At 38.4% G+C, this 23,035-nt stretch overlaps 2 protein-coding genes across 5 annotated transcripts in view; one reads left to right on the top strand and one right to left on the bottom strand.

The window, feature by feature from the left end:
• The window catches only part of LOC134754203 (ankyrin repeat domain-containing protein 11-like), a 37,786-nt gene extending 26,653 nt beyond the window's left edge, over window positions 1-11,133 (top strand). For 3 of the 4 annotated variants that reach the window (XM_063690363.1, XM_063690362.1, XM_063690365.1), the window contains 8 exons: window positions 324-481; window positions 676-834; window positions 1,225-1,288; window positions 2,073-2,245; window positions 2,405-2,589; window positions 2,692-2,800; window positions 6,485-6,646; window positions 8,375-11,133. In XM_063690363.1, the coding sequence (XP_063546433.1) occupies window positions 324-481; window positions 676-834; window positions 1,225-1,288; window positions 2,073-2,245; window positions 2,405-2,589; window positions 2,692-2,800; window positions 6,485-6,646; window positions 8,375-8,548 (1,184 nt within the window). In that variant the 3' untranslated portion in view covers window positions 8,549-11,133. The remainder of the gene's footprint in view (window positions 1-323; window positions 482-675; window positions 835-1,224; window positions 1,289-2,072; window positions 2,246-2,404; window positions 2,590-2,691; window positions 2,801-6,484; window positions 6,647-8,374) is intronic. The other variant, XM_063690364.1, reaches the window with a different exon arrangement.
• Window positions 11,134-13,780: 2,647 nt separating this feature from the next.
• Window positions 13,781-20,151, bottom strand: LOC134754006 (surfeit locus protein 1). Its single transcript, XM_063690064.1, has 5 exons — window positions 19,923-20,151; window positions 18,668-18,789; window positions 18,387-18,578; window positions 17,953-18,126; window positions 13,781-14,546 (listed from the first exon to the last, which is right to left on the bottom strand). Exons 1-5 carry the CDS (start codon window positions 20,082-20,084, stop codon window positions 14,330-14,332), a joined length of 867 nt encoding a protein of 288 aa, XP_063546134.1. The 5' UTR covers window positions 20,085-20,151; the 3' UTR covers window positions 13,781-14,329.
• Between the last annotated feature and the right edge of the window lie 2,884 nt (window positions 20,152-23,035).

Here is a 23,035-nt window from a genome sequence, read left to right as displayed (position 1 = left end):
CGGATAGGTTCTCTCGGTGTACCATTTGAAATACCGTTCCGTTTAGGTGAATACAAGGTTGGTAAATCAATGTTATCTGGATGACTAGAGGAAAAGGTCTAGAAATGCATAGGTCATCAAAACGTCTTCATCAGGCATACTGACATTATGTGGTGACTGTAGTTGTCAAAAGTTAACATTTGACGATTAAATTATTACCACAAAGCATAGCACCGTCTAGTTTGGCGGTCAAATTCTGGGGCACGATTATTTCTTCGACTTTACGCCTCTTGTACAATCAATAGCTCTGCGTATACTATAAGAAATGACATGCGTCACTTAAGGTGGGACCGGGCAACGCGGCAGCGGGAAGGGACGCGGCAGTGTGGCGACGCTGCCGTACGTGCTGCCGTGCACCAGCGCGAGCGCCGCCGACGCCGGCCAGACCTCCGACAGCTCTGACGGCAACTCCGACGACAAGCGCCCGGGAGAAGGGGGCAAGGTACACAACCATCATTACTTTACCTTTAGGCTATCCCTCACAACCAAGTAAGTGACCTTTGTTCAGTCTAAGAAACTTATTTAACTAACGATGTCGTCAAAATACCAAAGAAGGAACATTTATGAAGTTACGAGCCGCTAGCGAATCCAGTTTTCCTTTTAAAAGTTAACTCAAAAACTATTTTTCCTCCCAAGGCTGGGCAAAGAGTCCTCCGTTCGCACAGGACGAACGATGGAGAGAGAGAGAAGGACAAGGAGAGGACTTCCCCTCAGACAGGGAGCGAGAGTCGCTCCGGGACGGGTTCCACTCAATCGACATTGAGTTGCAACAAGAGCCCCCCGCCCTCGGGCTCTGTAAGTTCTCTGTATCATGTACATATTATGATTAGATAGAACACTCTGTAGGTATTATAGTCCGTCATCGGGAACAGCATGTCACTGTGTCGTATGCAAACCTACCAGATGAAAATCGGACATAGTACCAAGTATTACTTTATATGGCATGAATGTGTATCCTATTTCCGTACTATTTTAGAATTGTAGTGGTTGGCACCGATACTAGAAATTATTTAATTGTACCATGATACTGAGCATGCGTCTCATTGATCTTACCTCTCTCGTTACATTATTTATTACCTACGTATTAGTTTGTTTTTTGGCAGTTGTATAAAGTATCTGTCTAGCTCTCTACTATGGTGTATCTTTGATTTCCCCGTTATTACAGTTCTCTATTCCTTGTTATAGGGGCAGGATAGCGAGCACGCTCCATCTACATCGTCTGGCGGGGTCAGTGGCCGCTCCGAGACAGGTATGGACTTTTTTTGGGTTCCGTACCTCAAAAGGAAAAACGGAACACTTTGTTGTCCGTCTGTCTGTCTGTCTGTCAAGACCCTTTATCTTCGCAACGCGTGGAGGTATTGAGTTGAAATTAGCCCTTGAAGCTGTGAAAAAATCGAACTTCTAAGTTAACGTAAAAAAAACCGGCCAAGTGCGAGTCGGACTCGCCCACCGAGGGTTCCGTACTTTTTAGTATTTGTTGTTATAGCGGCAACAGAAATACATCATCTGTGAAAATTTCAACTGTCTATCACGGTTCATGAGATACAGCCTGGTGACAGACGGACAGCTCCTTTGACGCGGGCTAATAAACCGACAAAAAACGGGGAACTAGGCGCGAAGGCCTGAACAATCTGCGAAATCGACACGACGAGTTTGGAAGGCCCTTTAGTAATAGGGTCCCGTTTTTACCCTTTGGGTACGGGACCTTAAAAATATACGGCCGTTTATGCCGCAAAAAACGTAAATTTCGGCACTCGAGTGAATCAAAATGTATAGGGTACTTTCTGTCGACCTAGTACTATGAAATTTGGAAAGTAGGTAATATTGTACTATAAGTACAAGAATATATCTGAAAACTATATATTTATAATTAAATCATAAAAAATATGTACGGAACCCTAGTGGGCGGGTCCGACTCGCACTTTACCGGTTTTTTCTGATTACTTATACTTTGTATTTGTCTTCTTAAAATTTGTTTATACATGCAGCTGTAAAAATAACTGAGTAGTTATTAAAAATGTTTGTAATTTTAGTGAACAATCCTGTGCCCTCAGTGGAGCTGCACCCTCGGAAGCGCAAGATTAAGGCTTCTAAGGATAGCCACTCGAGGGAGCCCGTCAAGACCGAGCCCACGCCAGACAGCACTGTGTCTCACAATGTCACACATTCCAACCCCTATCAAATGTACATTCATATTCGTAAACAGGTATGTAAAATATGTACAGTTAACTGCAGCGATAGTTGAAACCTTTCCCCCAGGGGTCGGGGTCAACTATGTCTGCAGCTGACAGAACATAATTATACAGATTATATATGTAATACTCATCTTGCGGACTATTATTTTCAATTATTGTTTTCCTTACAGATTGAAAATCGTCAGAAGAGCCTGTTTCCTGTGAAGCCTAAACCGCCCAAAGACTTTAACAAGTACTTGATGAACCGCTGTACTTACACTCTGCAGAGTAACGTGAACCCGGAGCCACAAGTGGAGATACCACACAACATGCCACCACAAATGGTCAGCGAATTTACAGACCAGGAAAAAGAACGGTTAGAATTTACTTTACTGTGTTTTGTTACCTCTATTATTTCATGCATATATTTTGTTGCGTTAGTTCTGCACATCAAAAATAAACCTTTATCTCATCACAGGACACGCATGAGAATCCAACACCTAGTCGAGAAAGAAAAACTGGTACTGGCTGTAGAACAAGAAATTCTACGCGTTCACGGACGCGCTGAACGCGCTGTGATAAATCAGGTACGTAGAGGTAACCTGCTCCTTGCTAAATTCAATAGGCTATTTGACTAATTTTTGAAAATGGTTTTAATTGATTGTTTATGGCTTAATAATTACACTACATTGATATTTCCGTGAAATTTCCTGTATTAAATATAAAAAAACAATGTTAAAGTTTATTTATTTTGAACGCGCCTTAAACGCTGTTTTTGCAAAGGGGCTAATCACGTGACACGTGTGACGTCACACGCGAGTAAACTCAGTCAATGATCTTAGTAAATCTTATGGTTTATGATGTGCATTGAATTGATTATTTCACTGTAAAATGGTATATAAATGGTGTATAGTGCCGCAACTATAAAAAATCCAGATAAATTGTTTGTTTCCGTTCCAACGAATCCCAAAAAAAGAAAAATGTGGTTAAAACTAGCGCGAAGAGACCCAAAGAGCATTTTAGCGCATACAAATGTTTTTATGTGTGAAGACCACTTCGATGTAAGTAATATTTAACTGTAAATAAATATGGTAGTTAAAGCAGCGGATTTTGTTGTATTTAACGAAACAATATCTTTAATGAGTATTTAATGTATTACTACATAACCTCATAACATAGCTCCTTCAGCATTAGTAGGTAGTTAGTAGCATACTTTTTCTTTCAAACTAAAGTGCAGTATGGAGATACTATTCTCGTCATCGTATTCTATATATATATCGTCGTCGTATTCGTATCATCTAAATCGAAATGTTCGTAAATAAACAATTTCTACGTATACTCACACAGCTGTTTTTACATTTCTAAGTTCCGCAGTATAGTAATCCGGATTATCTTTAAAGAAAAGTGCAACCATTAATGCGTCTATGTCTGGTAGGTTGCCGCTATCAGCTTTCACATATTTCGGCTCCATTTTGAGATTCTTATGAATATTGTGCTACTAGATATACGGATAAATCGGAATATATCAGAAAACTATGGAACAATAACTAAAATTAACTAAATACAAATAAAACAGTTATAACACTCAAGGCAATCAAGAATGTTTACCCGCGTGTGACGTCATCCGAGCGTTGACCAATCACAGAGCGTTAACGTCCCTGATGAAATTTAAAAAAATATTAAATTTTCTTTCGTTTATTTTCCAAAAACTAAACATAATTTACATTCATATATAGTGAAATATACTTTATTAGTTTATTATCTTTCAGGATGACAGCAATTCGTTATATATTTTTAATGTTGTCAAATACCCTATTATAAGACAGTTTTTTTCTCCATTTTGGCCACCGTAGCCTATGGAGACTAACAAGCAACGCTAAGCGGTTTTCGTAGGGTATGGATGTTGCTGTATGAAGGGTGTCACATGCGCGTTTCTGACTTAAGAAGCAATTGTTTCTACTACAACATAAAATAAAATGTTTTTGTTGGCCAACCAATCACAAGGCAGATGCGACGCAGCAGCGTGTTTAAGTAGGCTAATTTGCATTGAATCGAGTCTCCTTAAAGAAGAAATATTTTATCGAAATGTATGAAGTTCTATTTTTAAAATTTTTATAATTGACTAAATCGTATCGATAAAATTCTCATGCTCGAGTCGGAAGTGCCATAGACAATCCAACGTTGAAAAGAGTAAGGTTGTAGTGTTGCATGTGAAGTTGTAATATAGTTTGTCAAGGGACTGTCTCATTTCAAACATAGAGAGAAAGAATCATACTCATATCTTTGTCTTACACTAGTACGCACCCAAAAGAAAAGGATGAGTATAGTTTTTTTGTTCCTATTTACTGACATGATTTGCTTGACTAACTATACACAGATTATACCTAGTCGACGAGTAGAAAAAATATATTTTTAATACAGTTGCTCAAAAAGTGCTACTTTTCGTGGCTGTTTAGCGTGCGGAAAGTTGGTTTTCGCGAACTAGTGCTTTTTACTTTTCCAATTTTTATAAATTTATACTTGTTCCAATTCATGACTACTTATTGATGAGTGTTTCTGTTTATATTAGTTTCCTTTAAACGTCGTAATCAACATAAAAACCTACTAAAAATTGTAATAGATGTCATATATTAAAGAAAAAGTGACGAAGCCCTCCAGTGGTGAAGGCCAGATTCGAACCGGCGTCTTTAGCTATCGCGGCTAACGCCATGAACCCCTAGGTCACCCCGCCACGGCGGTGCCCGTCCGAATTTCTCGACTATATGCCATCTTCGTAAGACTAGGCGTCTTTGACCAGCTCTAAGGGCAAGCAGTGCGCGCTTGCACCTCCTAAACGAACTCCTTACGGATTTACGTTGTAGCGAGAGAGACTGGTGCTGTATTGTATTAAATACAATAATTTGATTTGTTCCCAAACTTGTTCATAAAAACCTACTGTTAATGTAAGAACACGAAAAATATGTATATTTCATATTTTATTACTTACCTCTTCATCATTATAAGTATTATAACAAGTTTATTTTTTAATGTTGAAAAACCGTTTTTAATAAGTTGTCTGAATGAAACGGAACGCCTGTCAAAGAAGAGGCGTATTTTCTTACTGCAAGAATGTTTTAAGTTTCCAAAGGCAACATTCGATATTGTTTTTATAAATATACGATACACAAATAATCATAAATAACGGTATTTAGGTAATAATAGTACAATGTTTTAATATTTACAATTGTTTCTAGACAGAACATGCATTTGAAAAAAAAAAACTTTCATTGAAGTGGGTTCAATAATAATAACAAATTCTATTCTAGTCGAATAAAAGCTAGAAAAACACCTCTTCATAATGACAATGTCAATGATGTCACAGAATTAATAATATAAAAGTTTCGAATTCCATTCCTTAATACTTGTTGTTTTTCTTATTTTTTCGCAACTGTATTAAAAAACGTCGTTCGATACACGTGCGGATATGTCATTCTTCACTCGTCCCGAGTCTTGCCACGAGCCGTAGGCGAATACTTATCTCGGTACTCGTGAAGTAATGACATACTTTCCGCACTAGCATCGAGATGTACTATTTTGTGCACCTCAGCCGCTCCAATATATCTGATGGCACTGTACGCACGAGTATACTAAACAGACAAACTAGCTGCGCTTGATGAAACTTCAAAAAGATTTGTTATTATGATGTTGGTGTAATAAACAAAGATGGTGACGTCATAATTAATCTGCCTTTTTTTTGAGTGGATTAATTTTAAAATATAGTGAAAGCTAGAAAACTGGAACCTTAATAGCCACACGATCCCGCTGCTAAAAAGCCGTTCCCCTACAAGCGTAGTTACGGTCTCATTTTATAAGGATACCCTTAAATTACATGAAACTGGCATGAACACTACGTAACATATCTGGGGGCACTGCCTTCACTGCCTTGCCCCCGCCAAGACGAGACAAAGGGCAATAGGCAGTGCCTATCTTTTCTCGGCACGTTTCGTCTTTCTCTATTTCTGGTTAGTACTCTCGGATGGAATTAACTTTATGACAATAATATCGAAAACACAAATCCCAGATATAGAGGTTTGTTTTGTCCCACTACCAGAGGTAATTAGGTAGGGAAGTGGGGGGTAGACTTGAGCATGAGGTCCTACTTAACTAAGTTTTACTGTGATTGAAAGCTTGTTAGTACGTACGTAGGTGTAGTTTTATTTTATCTTTATGATGCGACATGCGCATGCGACCCTTATTGTCTATACATACGAGTAATATTGTTATGTTTCCAGTCTCTTCCTTATTCGGTTTGCACAATGTTGCGTGACAAAGAAGTGTATAACGTGCTGGCTCCAGAGCAAGAGGAGAAACGGAATGCACAGCGCTCGCGGTGCAACAGCCGACAGATCAACTCTTGGCTGCAGGAAGTCGATGATAAATGGGAGAAAATTAAGGTATTTTAACATTATATTTATTGAATTATACGTAGAGCTCATATCATTTTAATACAATTCTGTGGATTGTCAAGAGGCATTTTTATAGATCCACTTATTTTTAAGTATTACACAAGATTTTTGATATTATTAATAGCCCTTTAGTGACACCAAAATCTTTACACTTTTATTTAGCTTGACCCTGTCTGTATATTCAAACTATCTTTGTTTATATATTATATGTCCTTTAAATCTTGTAACTTAAATTTGAAGTATTTGAACCACTTGCCGGTTGAAATTTGGAACACATCCGTAATTCCGATGACAATGCAATAATATGCTAACATGGAGCTGATCTGATGATGCAGTCGGGGAAGGTAGCAAACGGAACGCTTCGATGGAAAACACATCTGGTTTGTGTTCATTAGAAAGGTCTCGAGAAGTTGTTGATAGACATGCGAATGAGAAGAAGTACAGTCAGCAATAAAAGTGTCACATTTTTTTTTTTTTGCAGTAACTTGTTTCAAGATCATTTAACTCATTTGAACAAGTTTTCATGCCAGTGATGTGCCTACATCATGTATACATGTATTTCATAGTTAATTAATATTTGAACCCTTTAACCATTAGACATTCCTTTCTAGTCATCGATTACGAACCGTAATTCTTATAGTTGACATGCGTTTTTATTGTATGATGGGAAGTATGTTGCCGCTACAGCAGTATGGCACTTTTGTCGCAGGCGACGCCGCTTGACACGATGGTTCCTCGGCTCATACTTAGCTGATTTAATGCCCTGTCAAAGACTCATGTTTGGTATCATTTTCCTATAAATTAGGGACGAGAAATTCATTTCTTCCTTTACTTTTTACCTTTTCATACAGTAATGTACAGCCGCCATGAGATATATCGAAGCGGCGAAGGTGCTCACAAATATCTAAACACGCCTCTATTTTCAATGCGTTAGTGCGTGTTCAGATATTTTTGAGCAGCTGATGACCATCTGATGGCGACTGTACATCGTCTGAAACAATGCTCGTAAAAACCCATTTCAACAAAAAAAAATCTTACAAACACAATTGGTTTTCGTGTCTTTTCCATAGAAACGGTAAAGGATGAAAAACAAACCGCACCCTTTCCGGAAATATGAAGTGTGCCAAGAAATCACAAATAGACTCTGTGCGGAAAGTGAAGCGTCGTAGAATTTAAGGGCGTGCCGGTGCTACTTTACGGATTTTGCTATGCTGACATCACTGTGACGTAATTATAGTACGACACTAAAGGTCATGGTACTTGAATCCTTTTGTTCCGGCTTTTTGCCACAGCTCACTAAAGGGAGTCCGGTGTCGGCTCGGCAACCTAATCCTATGAATTAGCACAGGCACTAGTGACTGCCATTTCACCTTCTACCCAAAGGTTAAAACCAACTTGTTTTTATGTCTCAGATACTACAGTGACAGTTCGATTGAAAATACATCCCCATACCAATTGTCGTATTAGTAAAAAACTAGATAGGTTATAATTTACTCCAATTTGCCCAGTCCAACAGTTATTGGATTGGATTGGGCGGGTAGATTGGGTACAGTACTTTTGGCGAACTGTAATATTAGTATCGGGGACATAAAAACGGTGAATACTGAATAGGTTGGTCTTATTGGGATTGTTCGAATCACGATATTTTACTTCGTCGAAAGACTGCAAAATATGAAATAATATATTATATAATTCAATAAATTATGCCTTTGACAGGAGGGCATGCTTCGGCGTCAGAACACGGAAGCTGAAACATTACATGCTGTTCAAAAAATGGGATGGGAGTGGAAACTGAAAGAACTCGGTATTTGCGACTACAAAACCACCCCTAAAATCGATCCAACTCACGTACCTCAAATATTTGTTTCGAATTTCGACTTGCGCGCTTAAAATTAAATATTAGCCTGGTATCCAGACTGATAATATCCTTGTTTATATATTATTGCTGTATTTTTTTAATAATATTGAATATATAATATTGTCTTCGGTTACCGCGATAGTTACTCATGAAATAAAACTATGAAAACGGATTATATCGCGTATATTGAATTTATAACACATCCCGACGTTTCGAACCCTTTACAGCGTTCGTGGTCAACGGGTGACTGAGGAAAAATTACAAAGTGCAAAAATACCCACATACTAAAATAATGAACAATCATAGACTATAAATTTTAAGGCTGGTTGTACATGAAAAATCGGTTCATAAGGCTAGTTATACACTACAATTATTTTCAAGTAAAGATATATATATATATATTTTTTTATTCATTGAGAAACAAACAGTCTTAAAATAAACATATGCAACTTAGCTAATATATATATATATACGCGATAAAAACTACGCCGGCTTCAACCCTACACCACGGACCCGAAACACGGTCCACGACACGCACACGACACACGGACCCGGACGCGGACACGGACGGACGGACGGGTCCGTGGTGTAGGGTTGGAGCCGGCGTAGTTTTTATCGCGTATATATATATATATATATCTTTACTTGAAAATAATTGTAGTGTATAACTAGCCTTATGAACCGATTTTGCATGTACAACCAGCCTTAAAGTTTATAGTCTATGATTGTTAATTATTTTAGTATGTGGGTATTTTTGCACTTTGTAATTTTTCCTCAGTCACCCGTTGACCACGAACGCTGTAAAGGGTTCGAAACGTCGGGATGTGTTATAAATTCAATATACGCGATATAATCCGTTTTCATAGTTTTATTTCAATATTGAATTTATCATAGTTGGACATATTATTCTATTGGTGCTAAAAATTTAAATTTAAAATGATAATTTTATTTTGACATCAGCGCAGTTTTTCGCGTTTCTGACGGCTTTTAGTGAATTGGATAGCATTTTAATGTAAGAAGCATGATGCTGCATACATTTACTCTCCTTGGCTTTATTCCCTGTTCCCGACGCCAGGCGCCAGGCGACCGGTCTGTACATAGTGTACATACATGCTATCTCGTACATCTCCTGATAGTGAGTCACTGTGTCCACAAGTAGAGTAGCCAGGTGTTAACTGCTACAGTACCACTCAATAGGTTGCCTTTAGTTACTATTACTGAAATGCCACTGATATTATAGCGATTTTACAATGATCGTAAATAAAACTAGTATTTAGTAGTATTTGTTATCCTCATTTTTGTGTTTGAATTAACCAGACAATTAACAAAGAAACGCAAATTTTATTTGCGTTCATGAAAAGTTTGTCACAAGTGGTGATGGCGCTCCACTCACACTTGGCCACTTAGATTGTATTTTTTTGTGATTTGATATTTTATATTATAATAATTTTTTTTATTTTTAAGATTTTGTAAGTAATGATCTCATTAATATGATACTTGATTATTACTCGTATGATTAATAAATAAATGTAGATTTTAAGGTAACTTCATTCATTGTTAACATAAAAATAAAGTATACAATTGACATCAGACATTGTATTCTAGTCTAGCAAGTCCGTTCTATTCATTTTAAATGTGTAGGCAGACACATTGAAAGCCCAAAGTGTTATTAAAATAATTTCTATAAGGGACGCGATAGCATCCTTCGGACAATGTTATCGAAATAGCTTACTATTTCAAATAAGCAGGCGTCTATATATATACTTATTCAATTCCATATTACTCTTTAACCGGTCTCTGAATTTGATTGTGCTTCATACATGTGGAAGCACATTGCGAGCACTAACCGTAGGCAGTACTTTCACCCTTGAGTAGGCAGCCATTAGCTAGAACTGGAAATGAGCCCGCCAACCTGACGTCAGGTTGGCGGACGTCATTTATATCTTAAATATCTCTGGAGTTTAAAGAGCACATTGCTCCAATTTTGGCGCACATTTGGCACATTGCTAGCACTAACTCCTGACGTATACCGCAGCTCCATTTGTTGATGTACACCCGCCATCCTGATACTCACGAATTTTAGAATATTTAAACGGGTATTCGTTATCACATGTGAGTAGTGCGGAATACTTAATAAATATACTTACCAGCTTACCACTTATTTCATTAAAAGTAATTCTGATAAATGTTTCTCAATACAATATGTCAGTCTGTAATCGATTTTGTGTTTAATAGTAACTTATCTACGTGGGTACTAAATTACTATACTGTGTTGTGTGAATGTGTCGTAAGCATGGTTCACCGAATAATGTTTGGAATGTGTTTAATGACTGATAATTTGGAGTGCCCGCTTCTGTATATACTTTATGATCTTTGTTGTTATCAATGGAATAGGTTAAGATTCATTTTGACTTCAGTACAATCGCCATCAAATATATCTGAGCAACCGAGGTGCTCAAAATATCTGAACACGCACTAGCACCTTGACAATAGAATGTTCAGATATTTGTGAACACCTTGGCCGCTCTGATATATCTGATGGCGACTGTACATAACAGGACGTACATTTTTGTAACAGGACGAGATGCTAATAAAGAATCAATGTGATTAATAAGAACAGATTTTTTATTCTTCCAAAGAACAACCTGGATAAATACATCGTCAGCAATAACGAAGACTACAAGAACACGTGTTATAATTATAAGGTGTCCACTGTCCAGTTATTGGAAGGTGGAGAGTAATAAATAATACACGATTTATCCTGTTTTTTTTTCGCGTCGCTTTTGAGTTACTTCAAAAAAGGAAGTTATCAATTCGACCGTATTTTTTTTTAAATGTATGTTATCTCAGAACTCCGTCATTTCTGAGCCGATTTGGAAAATTAGATTTTTGGTTTTAATGTATATAGTCCCTAGTTGGTCCCGTTTTTGTAAAAACCCAGTTTTGATGAAGGGATTAGGAATCCAGGGAACTCCTCAAATCTTATAGGCATACATATATCGGTTTTAGTATTTTCATCAACAAACCAAGCACTTTCATCCAAAACGGTACCATTTGTTGAAGTGGAACTACTGATGATGACCAGAACGGGACTCTTTAACAACGCATATTTCAATTTTGGCGATTTAAGTCCTCTTCGTTATATTTGTTAAGCACAAGTAAGTTCTGAAGGAACATTTGTGTTAAGGTCTAGTTCTGATGATGGGTTCCATGAGATTCAACTCCTCAAATCTTAATAGCTCAGGTCCAGACCTTGAAACTTACCCGAAGTGCAAAAATGTTTAGTGACAGTTTGGCCGGACACAGATGAAGAAACACTAAAAATGGAAAAATGAAATTAATCTTTAAAAAAAAGTAAAACAGACTTCAAACGGGAAAAAATAAAATATTGACGTTTTATATGCGCTAGCAAATTGATACGCTTGAAGTCGGTGCCAAGCTAAATAGTTACAATACTAGTTATTTTGTTCTTATCAAGCTATACCAGGGTTGGCATTCGGTTTGACGGCAACTTGACGCTTTTAAGATTTGGCTTGGCACCGACTTCAAACGTATCAGTTTTCTAGCGCATATAAAACGAGAATATTTTATTTTTTCCCGTTTAAAGTCGGTTGTACTTTTTTTAAACCAAACTTCTATGAAATTATGACGTACAAATAACACTTGCACTCAGGTAGCAAAGTGACGTCAGCGACGGCATTTTGACGTATAAATGCTTCCTGGACGCGGCCCTATCAAAATCGTTGCAGACTACTTGGTTTAACTCTATATGCAATTGGAAATTTTTATGCTTAATAAGTCCACTATTGTGTTATTAACATCATATCCTGAGAATTTTGTTTATCTGGTATAATCCAAACCCAAGTTATGAGGGTTCAAAAAAACGACGAAGTGCCTCGAGAAAAGGTAGGCATACATAGTGCCCTTGCGCTTCGCTTTGCTCGTCTTTGGCGAGGGCACTGCCGTGCCCCCCTAATTGATTGCCCTAATATAGCTCTCGGATTGTATACCTTTTCCAAGACTAGGACTTAGACCAATGATAAAGGTATAAAGTGTAATTTGAAAAACTAGTGACCGATTGTCAACTACATATTACTTTTGTTAGGTACCTACTTAAAGTAACTATAGTAGAGAGAGAGATGCTGATGTTGACTGTGTAGACAGATGAGAGAGCTAGCCCCGGACAGTGGTGGATTTGCCCTAAAGCTCAGTAGGCCCGGGCCGGGACGCTCGAGTTGGGCGTGCAGCGGGGCGGGGTGTGCGGCGTGCATGTTAAACAAATGCAAACGTATAGGAGAGGCCTTAGTGCACGCTGCTCAAATCACTTGTGAGCCTGATGCCACGCTGCACGCCCAGCCGAACGCTCGCTTCGAGCGTCCATCCCCTCAGGCCTTACACTTAGGAGCGGCTAGCACTTGCTACAGGGATTAGTTCCCGATTCGCCGGATTCTTGTTTCTTAGAATTTTCTTTTAGCGAAATTGTGACGTACTAAAGTAGGTACCTACATCCGGCGAAACAGAGAAACCCGGCAAAACAAGAATCTGGCGAATCGGGAACTAATCGCTACAGGGCCTGGGGCCTAGGGCGGCCAACTTTTCAAATCCGCCACTGGCCCCGGAAAATGGTTCACGATTTCGAGAGCAACGAAACTAGATTGTCCTTATTACCGGATAGGCGTCTGGCAGCTGTTCATTGGTGGAGATCAAAGAAGGCATGGCAGAAGGATGCAAGTTCTGTGTTTGGTATAGTATTAAAGGGATAAGTAAGTACCTATATTTAATTCAAATATAAATAACAATGCCAGACGTTTCTGTTGGGGGAAACCAGTGCCAGTTATGTGGTGTGTAACGTTTAGTCATCGCCTGCGATTTTTGCTATAATACATAACTACCCCGCTACCCGCTACTAACCCGCGCCGGCTTCGAACGGGTTACACAAAGCCTTTACAAATTATACACTACAACCTTCCTCAAGAATTAACTACTATTGAGAGGTGAAAACCGCATCAAAATCCTTTACGTAGTTTTAAAGATCTAAGCATACATAGGGAGAGACAGACAGCGGAAAGCGACTTGGTTTTATACTAGGTATGTAGTGATTATTATAGGTCGACCAGTCCTCTACACATGTCTTGTGGCAATTGCCAATGCCATGAAGTTGAAAGTTTCAAAATTAAAGATTCCTTTCACAGAACACATTTTTTATTAATCAATCTTAACAATCTCAATAACATTATGTGTTTACTATCTTTAAATAGATGATGTAGGTACCTACACTTGATTTTATTCTTAGGAGTAAAATTAAAAACCTATACGTACATTTATATTTATTTTACAAGAAAAGTTACAAATAAAAAATCTATAATTACTTTCTATTTGGTTCCCAAGAATAAAAACTGATCCATCTATAAACTAGTAGATAGCTTGGAGGTAGGGGAATTGACAGGAAAATTCTATATAATCATCTAACTTGCTCATGCTCACTAAATAAATATATCGAGAATTGATGAGAAATGCGACCTGTAGAGGTACGACGTACAAAAACATTTTGCCCCAAGTTGAAACAGATATTTACGCTTTCACTCGGTTTTAACTATAGGGTAGGGTAGGAAACAGTGGCTCAGTCGCCCAAATATCGCTATCATGTTGGAATTAGGTTGAGTGAGCCACTGTGCCCGGCTATTTTTTTCCGAGCCACTGTTTCCTACAAACTACTACTCCCTACTCAAAAGCCCATCAACACACGTCAGTTTTTATGGGAAGTTCTGTACAAAGTGACCCATTTTGGTTGTTGTTAACTGTAAAGTAAAAATTTACATCAGTGGTAATTTCCGTATAAAAAATCTGTGCCACATAACAGCTGTGAAAGCTGACAGTAAATACCAAGTAACAATATATGACATATGCTCATTCCTCAAAGTGATTCGAGTTTGGTTAGGTATTGGCCAGCCTGCAAGAGGGTCTGGGATGCCCCTTGCGTCCAGCCATACTGGAGCACACCCTAAATATTCACTCATCGCATCCAAGTCCCTGCAATACCAACACTATTATTTTATTATCAGCTGGAAAGGAAAAACGAATGATGTATGATAAATACACTCTTTGTATAGAGTAGAATTAGGTATCATTAATAATCTCTTATAAATATCATATATTAAGACCCCTTCTCCCTAATAAGGGTTCATCCATTAATTACGTCACACGAATTTCGAGGTTTTTTGACCCCTCCCCCCCTCCTTGTCACATTTAGCTTACCCCTCTCTCCTGGTGTGACGTAGCATTTTTTCAATGAAATCGGCAAATCGAAAAAAATATTTTTCCCCTCACTAGCTCGGAAAGTTGTCTTTTATCCTTTAAAACAAGCGGGGGAAAACGCATTTTATCCACTAGTGGGAAAAGTAATTTGACCTTGGTTGGAGCGTGTTTAAGTAGCTTGACAGATAACAAAACGTAAAACGCTCATAATAATGATTCGTTTGATATTAATTATCATTAAACAAATGGTTTGAGAATCTAATAAAAAATACCAAATTTAGCTTTATTTAATGATTTTATGTCATTAACCTTAAAGTTCCATAAGAAACGTTTGTTTTTTAATAATAACGTTAAATATAATTCTGAACGCACAAGTTGAGTCGATGCAATTTCAAAACGCATCATTGACATTTCATACGTCAGAAATGTCAACATTGTCAACAAATTTTTTACTTAAAAACTTCTCACGTAAAAATACAGAATTTCCAGAGTTTTTTGTTATAATATCGTAAAAAATGAGTGATTTCAGTGATGAAGATGATCTAACGCCTGTGGATGTTGCACTTTCCTCGCTATAGTGAGATGAAAAGTTTTGTGTTACACACGGGTGCAAATGTATTTTACTTCTCGTGTGTTGAAACACTTGCTACGCTCAGGATTCTATTTTAGAACCACTCGCTTCGCTCGTGGTTCAACTATAGAATCCTTTCGCTTGCTCGTGTTTCAATTACACACTCGCGGGTAAAATACAACTTTGCACCCTTGTATAACAAATAACTATTTCACAAAAGAAATATTAGTAATTTTATAACCCAAAACGGATTAGGAAAGAAAATTAAACGATTAAAAACTATTATCGTTCCAAAAACTTGTTATTTAACTGTACAGCGAAAAAAATAACTGAAATAAGTTAGTAACGTCACAAAGTTTTGTCTCCCATGTCACATTTTCTTGACCCCCTGCCCCCTTAAACGTGTGATGTAATTAATGGATGACCCCTAAGTATATTTATTAGGTATATTTATTTTAATTATTTGACAATGTGTTTGTTCAGTTAGCGGATGAAACAATGCGCCAAAAGTATCTGTAACTCTGGAATACTTTTCCAAATAGGGATTAATCTCTACAGTGCACATTCAAAAGTATGTGTGTCACAGTATAATTGTTCTACATATAGAGACATATCTCTTTTTGTTAAGTTATTACTGTTATTCTCTTTATTCATTATTTTTCTTACGTTAGGTTTTTTATAATATGCATATAAAAGTAAAATATAAAAACACTTACAAAACAATACAAAATACATATAAACAAATTATAAAAAACCTAACCTAGGGTGCCGCCAGCAGCGGGGCAGGGCCCAAGTTGCCGGTGGTCAGGGCCGCAGAGAGAGGAACCGGCGGACTATCCGCGCCGTGTCCAAGATCACCGCCTTCTGCATCTGACCCTTGATCCAACCACCTAGCGAGAGTCTCTCAAGGTGTTGGTCGAGACTCTTCGCTATGAGACCGTTCGCTGAAACGACTATCGGGACAATCCCTACTAGTCGAATCAACATCCCACATGGCGGTTATCTCGTGAGCCAAGTCTAGGTACTTACTGGACTTGTCCTTCTCGGCTTTCACGAGATTCTCATCATGGGGTATGGTGATATCGACGAGCACGGCCCGGCGTTGCGATCGATCTATTATCACAATGTCAGGCTTATTGGCTACAATAGTCCTGTCAGTGATGATAGATCGATCCCAATAGAGCAAGGGCACGACCATTCTCGAGAACTGGCACAGGTAAATACTTGTAGTATGGTACTTCGCGGTCCACAAGGCCGTATAGAAGAGCAAGCTGCTGGTGAATAATCCTGGCTACGAGATTATGTCTGTGCAAGTACTTGCCGTTAGCAAGATGAGAACAATCGGAAATGATATGCCTGAGTGACTCTCCGGGACGGCGGCATGCCCGACAAATGTCGACCGTACCGTCCTTCAGGATATATTTCCGATAGTTGTTCGTCATCATAACTTCGTCCGGAATTGCACAGGCAAAACCCTCGGTTTCTCCGAAGAGGTCCCCGAATCGTAACCAGTTCACCGACGCGAGCAGGTCTACATCGGGTCCCATGAGGGCCTTGTAGAACCGCCCGTGTAGCACCTTACTCTCCCATACCGCCCTGCGGCCCGAAGTACTTTGTACCACTTCCGTGAGATGTACAATCTCATAACTAACGAGCGTGGGTGTAGCATACGGTGTGTGGTGAGCATAAGACGGACCCTCCGATCCAGGGCGTCCAGCTCGGTCTGAGTCCACCTTAGTATGCCAAAGGAGTATATGAGTAGGCGTTAAAGGCGCGCACTTTGTTGCCTCCTGACAAAAGACTGTTAAGGACTTTTGTAAGCCGACTGAAAAAGCGCTCCTTTACCGACCGTCTAATACCCTCGCCCTCAATACCCAACGACTGTGACATACCAAGGTATTTATAGGTTTCTGATTCAGAGATAGATCTGAAAGACATTGTCTCAGAAAGTTGTAAATTTGTTGAATTGACAACCTCCCCCAGCTGTACATGCATAACCGCACACTTATCGACACCAAACTCCATTCTGATGGCGGTACTGAAAACCAGCACCATCAAGTCTTGGTTATTTGACGCAAATAGCTTGAGGTCATCCATGTACAGAAGGTGAGAAATGACTTCACCCTCTCTCCGAAGCTGGCAACCTAGCCCTGAATCCTTCAGCAGGGTGCTGAGGGGATTCAGAGCTAGGCAGAACCACAGGGGACTCAGACTGTCACCCTGAAATATTCCTCGCTCGATCCTTATAAAGTCCTGCAGGCCAGGACGGTCATCCCCACCTCCTGGTTGACGAAGGACTGTGATCCACTGCCTCATACACGCACTTAGGAAGGATATTAAAGCTGCATCAAGTTTATACAGCTCCAATACCCTTCTCAGCCATGAGTGAGGCACCGAATCATAGGCCTTCTTATAGTCAACCCAGGCGGCCGAGAGGGCCCCCCTGTTCCGCCGAACTTGCTGGCATATGGTCATGTCTATGAGGAGGAGCTCTTTACTGTTATTATTATTAGAGAATGGTAGATACTTTTGACACATAGTCTGATCAGCTACTTGATACTAACTGTACACATGACATGACATGACATGACATGTGAATGTGCATCTTACCTAGAAAACCAAGAACCTTTTTCAGGGTTGTTCTTTGGCATAAACGGAGCTCTCTTCTCAGTGAGCCTTACAACACCTGTTAACTCCACTTCACCTTTAATCATGGATGGTTCCCGTTTATCTTTGGGCCGCATGCTTTGATGTACCCAACCACGATTGACTAGGATCACCTCACTGCATGAATATACAAAAAATTGGTGAATAACACTGTAATAAATGTCATATATTAAAGAAAAATTGACGAAGCCCTCTAGTGGTGAAGGTCGGATTCGAAACGGCGTCTTTAGCAATCCGAGCATCTATTTCAGTTTATAATTTATAGTAGTGTGAAACACATATCAAAATATTTAATAAAATAATTTATTTGTTCCCAAAGTTGAGTCAAATAACAATTTAAATGATTATTATATTATCTGTAGATATATGGAACTTACCCTGTATCAGATAATTTAAATGGAGTAACAACAAGCCATCCTTGGTTTTTCTTGGGGTCAGACACCAGGGATCCAAATCTCTGGTGTTCATTATCAATAAGTGCTCGGGGTCCTATAACAATCTCCTTGTCATGAAGAAAATCCCCTTTCACTTTAACTGGCCTATACTCCATCTTTTCTAGTGCTGAAAAGCTGCAACATTATAATGGTACATTATTTTAGGCATTTACACTTTACATACACTTCATTTAGAGAACATGATATTGTTTCTGCAGTCTTACTCAGTTGGCATTGGGACTGGACTAGAATTGGATTTCGCTTGAAGAATATCTATAAGCTCCAGTTTCCATTGCAGACGGTATACTTGCCAGCAGCCCAGCCCAAACGAACTTACTGGTATAACCTGCAACCTCAACAAGAATTAAAAAATAATTTAACCAATTTTATCATACAATGTTTCTGCATTCAAGGAAATAGTACAGTTACTTGTGTATTTCAGGGTAATTCCATGACAGACTGAAAAAAGTGTCTTTTTTGTATGTCAGAATTTAAAATATATGTTTATGTCCTAATGTTGTTCGGCTATAGAAGTTACATATTCCAATGTACTTATTATAAATAAATTAAACTACATATAGCACAATATGAGCTAGATTCTTCAAATAGGAGTACAGATTGTTACAATACGTGCAACAGCTAAGTACCAGTTTAGTGTCACATAATGTTCAAGGGAAATATTTACTTAGTAACAAAAAGTAACATAATTTCCAAAAAATAAATCTGAAAATCAAAGAAAATTTCTGAAAACCCAGAAATATTTCAAGTTTTTTATCTTCATTTGGATATTACACGAGCTACAATTTGTTCGTAACGTAAGTTACCAATGTTTAGCATGTTTTTTTTTATAATGGGGAAATATCAAGTTCCTTTTGCTACACTAAAATATGTTAACTCTTTACCGACATGATTTTAATTACAAAAAAAAAACAATAAAGAAGTAAAATAATCATATTTAAGTGATGCCTCAAAAACTCATGTCCCATTTATGTAACATACCAAAACATTATAGTGTGCTGAGTCAAGAAACTGGTTATGTGTCAAGTCATTTCCAATTTAATTTAATGAGATTCGAATGTAGTAGGTACCTATTTAGTGCACTAACTAAATATAATATTAAAGTATTAATAAAATTAGTCCACAAATAAGTTTTGTTTGACAACTTACCGCTCTGAATATAACGTCAGTTATCGTGGATTTACCCTTCATACTACTCAAAATTCAAATACATAAATAGGCTACTCCAATTCATTAGTATGTTACCCAACATATGCAACATTAATACCCAATTTACTGGCGCTGTTGGTAAAATAATTGTGATCGAATTTAGTATATTACGCGACATTGAGGTACGTAAAGTATAAATAGAGTTGTTTAGTTGTTATAAAAAAATAGTTTTTGTTGTTCGAAGTTTATAATTATAAAGTAAATATTAAATTGAAATAAATTATCAGCCTTGAATATATACATTAACCTCACCAATAAAACCCATTTTACTACTTCCACCGGTTCTTTTTTCTGAGATTGTCGTTTGATGGCCTTTGCGTATGTTGTAATATTCGTTTTTAAGAACAGATTTTTGGGATATTTACTCTTAGGATAGGAAAAATCCCGGGCTACATTGCACAGTGTTCTGAACATTATTTATTTTCCTTTATTATATAGTATAATAATAGTAAACTAGTAAAGCAGTAGCACAGTATTAGTAAAATAGATAGTAGTAGTCGCTTGACAACTTTGGCCTTTTGACAGATGACATTAGTGACATCGTCCATAGTGACATTTTTAGGGTTCCGTACCCAAAGGGTAAAAACGGGACCCTATAACTAAAGGGCCCTCCAAACTCATGCGCGAATCACGGCGCGAAGCCGCGAACGTAAGTGTGGCGTCAATTTCGCAGATTGTTCACGCCTTCGCGCCTAGTTCCCCGTTTTTTGTCGGTTTATTAGCCCGCGTCAAAGGAGACGCGAAGCGCGAACTGGCAAGACTCCACATTACACACTATTTTGACTTATATGTGGCAAGATAAATAATAATTATATTATTTAAGCGGCTATATTTTACGGTTTTACAACAAAACAAAATGGAAAAATAGCTAAATCACGTACGATGCCATAGATAACTAACAGTTAAACTCGATCAGCTGATGCTTTTCCACCATCTTGACGCGAAAATGCGAAATCGCCGTGAAGTTTGCGAGTGTGGAGTCATACGTCAACGTCGCGACATCTCTCCGCGAAGTCGCGCCGCGATTCACGCACATAGTCTGGAGGGGCCTTAAGACTCCGCTGTCTGTCTGTCTGTCTTTGTCTGTCTGTCCGTCTGTCACCAGGCTGTATCTCATGAACAGTGATAGCTAGACAGTTGAAATTTTCACAGATGATGTATTTCTGTAGCCGCTATAACAACAAATACTAAAAACAGAATAAAATAAATATTAAAGTGGGGCTCCCATACAACAAACGTGATTTTTTTGCCGTTTTTTGCGTAATGGTACGGAACCCTTCGTTCGCGAGTCCGACTCGCACTTGGCCGGGTTTTATTAACTTATTGCCATCTCCAAAAACGACTTTAAATTTTGAACCGTTTCTTTCTAGCGTTCCGTACTTCAAAAGAAAAAACTGTCTGTGGGTGCCTGTTGTATATATCAAAGAGTAAAGTAAGTATATCGGGTATGGATGGTATAGAAAGGATGTCAATCTCCTATGGCAGAATTGTTCCAAACTCGTCTTTATCACCGACCGGGTGGCATCCATGGAGACTATATAAAGAAGCCAAATTTCTATGTATGAAAAGTGTCCATCAAAAAACAGTAATTAGGCGGCGCCACCATACACCGAAATACTACCAAAAACAACCTCCGTAATTTGGTCGGGTTATTTGTAGCCTTATATGGTTCATGTTATATATACACGGTGCCCATGAGGAAAAAGAAAAAATTTAACCACGCATTCCTGGGGTCATAAGGAGTAATAAATGTTATACAATCTAAGTCGAATCATGCTATTTAATTTCTTTTAATTTTTCATACATAATAAATACATAACGTTTGCTTCTCTAGTATAAAAGTGCCTTAGGGCGAGCTGGCAACGTTTATTATTGCTATCTCTTTTTATTTACACGAGGCAATGTCATGACGACTTTTTATTTCGACTTTTTTGGGCATAGATTATTCAAAGCCGGGTCTAGATCCTTCTCTGTTTAAACCGCAACAATTACCCCACAGAATATTAAATAAAAAGGTTGGTTAATACAAAAATACAAATACGAATTATGACGTCTCTTCGTCTTTCTCGCTTCCTGTTTTGTAAGCATGAGGCGATTATCCACTAGATGAATCGTCTAAAAGTTAATACAAATTAAAAATCTTTACTTGCACATCACGTAACGGAATAAGTTTCAAAGGTGTCGAAAAATGGAAAGCGGGATATTCATACTGAACTTAAAGAGTAGTGTCAAGCTTTAATTATGACGTCTCTTCGTCTTTCCGCTACCTCGGGTCGACGGTGACAAACAATTTCTCACCGGATGCAGAAATTGACGTTCGGATCGAAAAAGCCGCAACGATGTTTGGGAAGTTGAGTACAAGAGTATGGCAAAATAAACCTCTAACCGGAAAACCAGGATGGTTGTTTATCAAACGTGCATCCTGAGCATACTCTTGTACGGGGCTGAGACCTGGACATCGTATGCCAAGCACGAACGTCGTCTTAACGCTTTCCCCAAGCGCTGCATCCGTAACATGTAGGGCATACACTGGAAGGATAGAGTCACAAACGAGAGGGTGCTTGAGATTGCTCAGCTGCCCAGCCTCTTTGCGCTGCTAAAACAGAGGCGGCTTCGATGACAGCGACCTCAACAATCAAGGTTTTTCCCTCTCATGAGCTCTTATGTGGCTTGCCAGGCCAAACTTGCTCTTAAAAACTCTTTTACACTCACGACAGTAGAGTTGACCGGCCGCATTGTACGTATACACGTAGGAGGGCTTAGGTCTTTCCTCATGTCCCAGAGCATAACTAGCGCCACCACCGGAGAGATCAGGAACTACTATTTACAGCTGAAAGCTGGTCACTTTTGCAATGGTTCTGCCATAAGAGATTGTCGTCCTTTCTATACCGTCCATAGTGGCATCATAGGTACTACCTCCGTTATCCTGAGATAGGTACTGTCCGCGCGCGAATTCCGTGCACGGCTGAGGAATGTTAGGAAAAGCACTTAGTGTATTTCTAACAGATAAGTCCTTTTACACGCTACAGGAGTTTTTTGAAGACATAATGTTTAATTAATATATAAAGAAATAATTTAATGTAAACCATAGCAGTATACCTAGTTTTATTTTGTTATTTAATTGTAAGATTACTGCGCCCTTTCAGGGTCCATATTATGTAAGTAATATGTTCGCAATAAATGCTTTGTCTTTGTCTTTGGAATGTTGGGCGTCATGACCAAAGAATATAATACTCACGACAGCTCATTCATAGAACAATCAGGGTGGTATTTTCTTAGGAGATAACAAAACGTGTTATCTCCGAATGCGCTGTTTCATGAATTTGAACCATATAATTAGGATGGTAAATTTGCTTTTTAAACGG

Source organism: Cydia strobilella, chromosome Z (genome assembly GCF_947568885.1).
Source record: "Cydia strobilella chromosome Z, ilCydStro3.1, whole genome shotgun sequence".
Lineage (NCBI taxonomy): Eukaryota > Metazoa > Arthropoda > Insecta > Lepidoptera > Tortricidae > Cydia > Cydia strobilella.
Note: the sequence above shows the minus strand (reverse complement) of the source record. Positions and strands in the feature narration are given on the sequence as shown.

Coding starts and splice junctions, on each gene's coding strand:
- LOC134754006 (XM_063690064.1), bottom strand. CDS start 20,084: ATGTTCAGAACACTGTGCAATGTAGCCCGGGATTTTTCCTATCCTAAG. Junction 18,579..18,667: donor CCAGTCCCAATGCCAACTGA/GTAAGACTGCAG, acceptor ATAATGTTGCAG/CTTTTCAGCACTAGAAAAGA. Junction 14,547..17,952: donor AAAGGTTCTTGGTTTTCTAG/GTAAGATGCACA, acceptor TTGGTATTGCAG/GGACTTGGATGCGATGAGTG.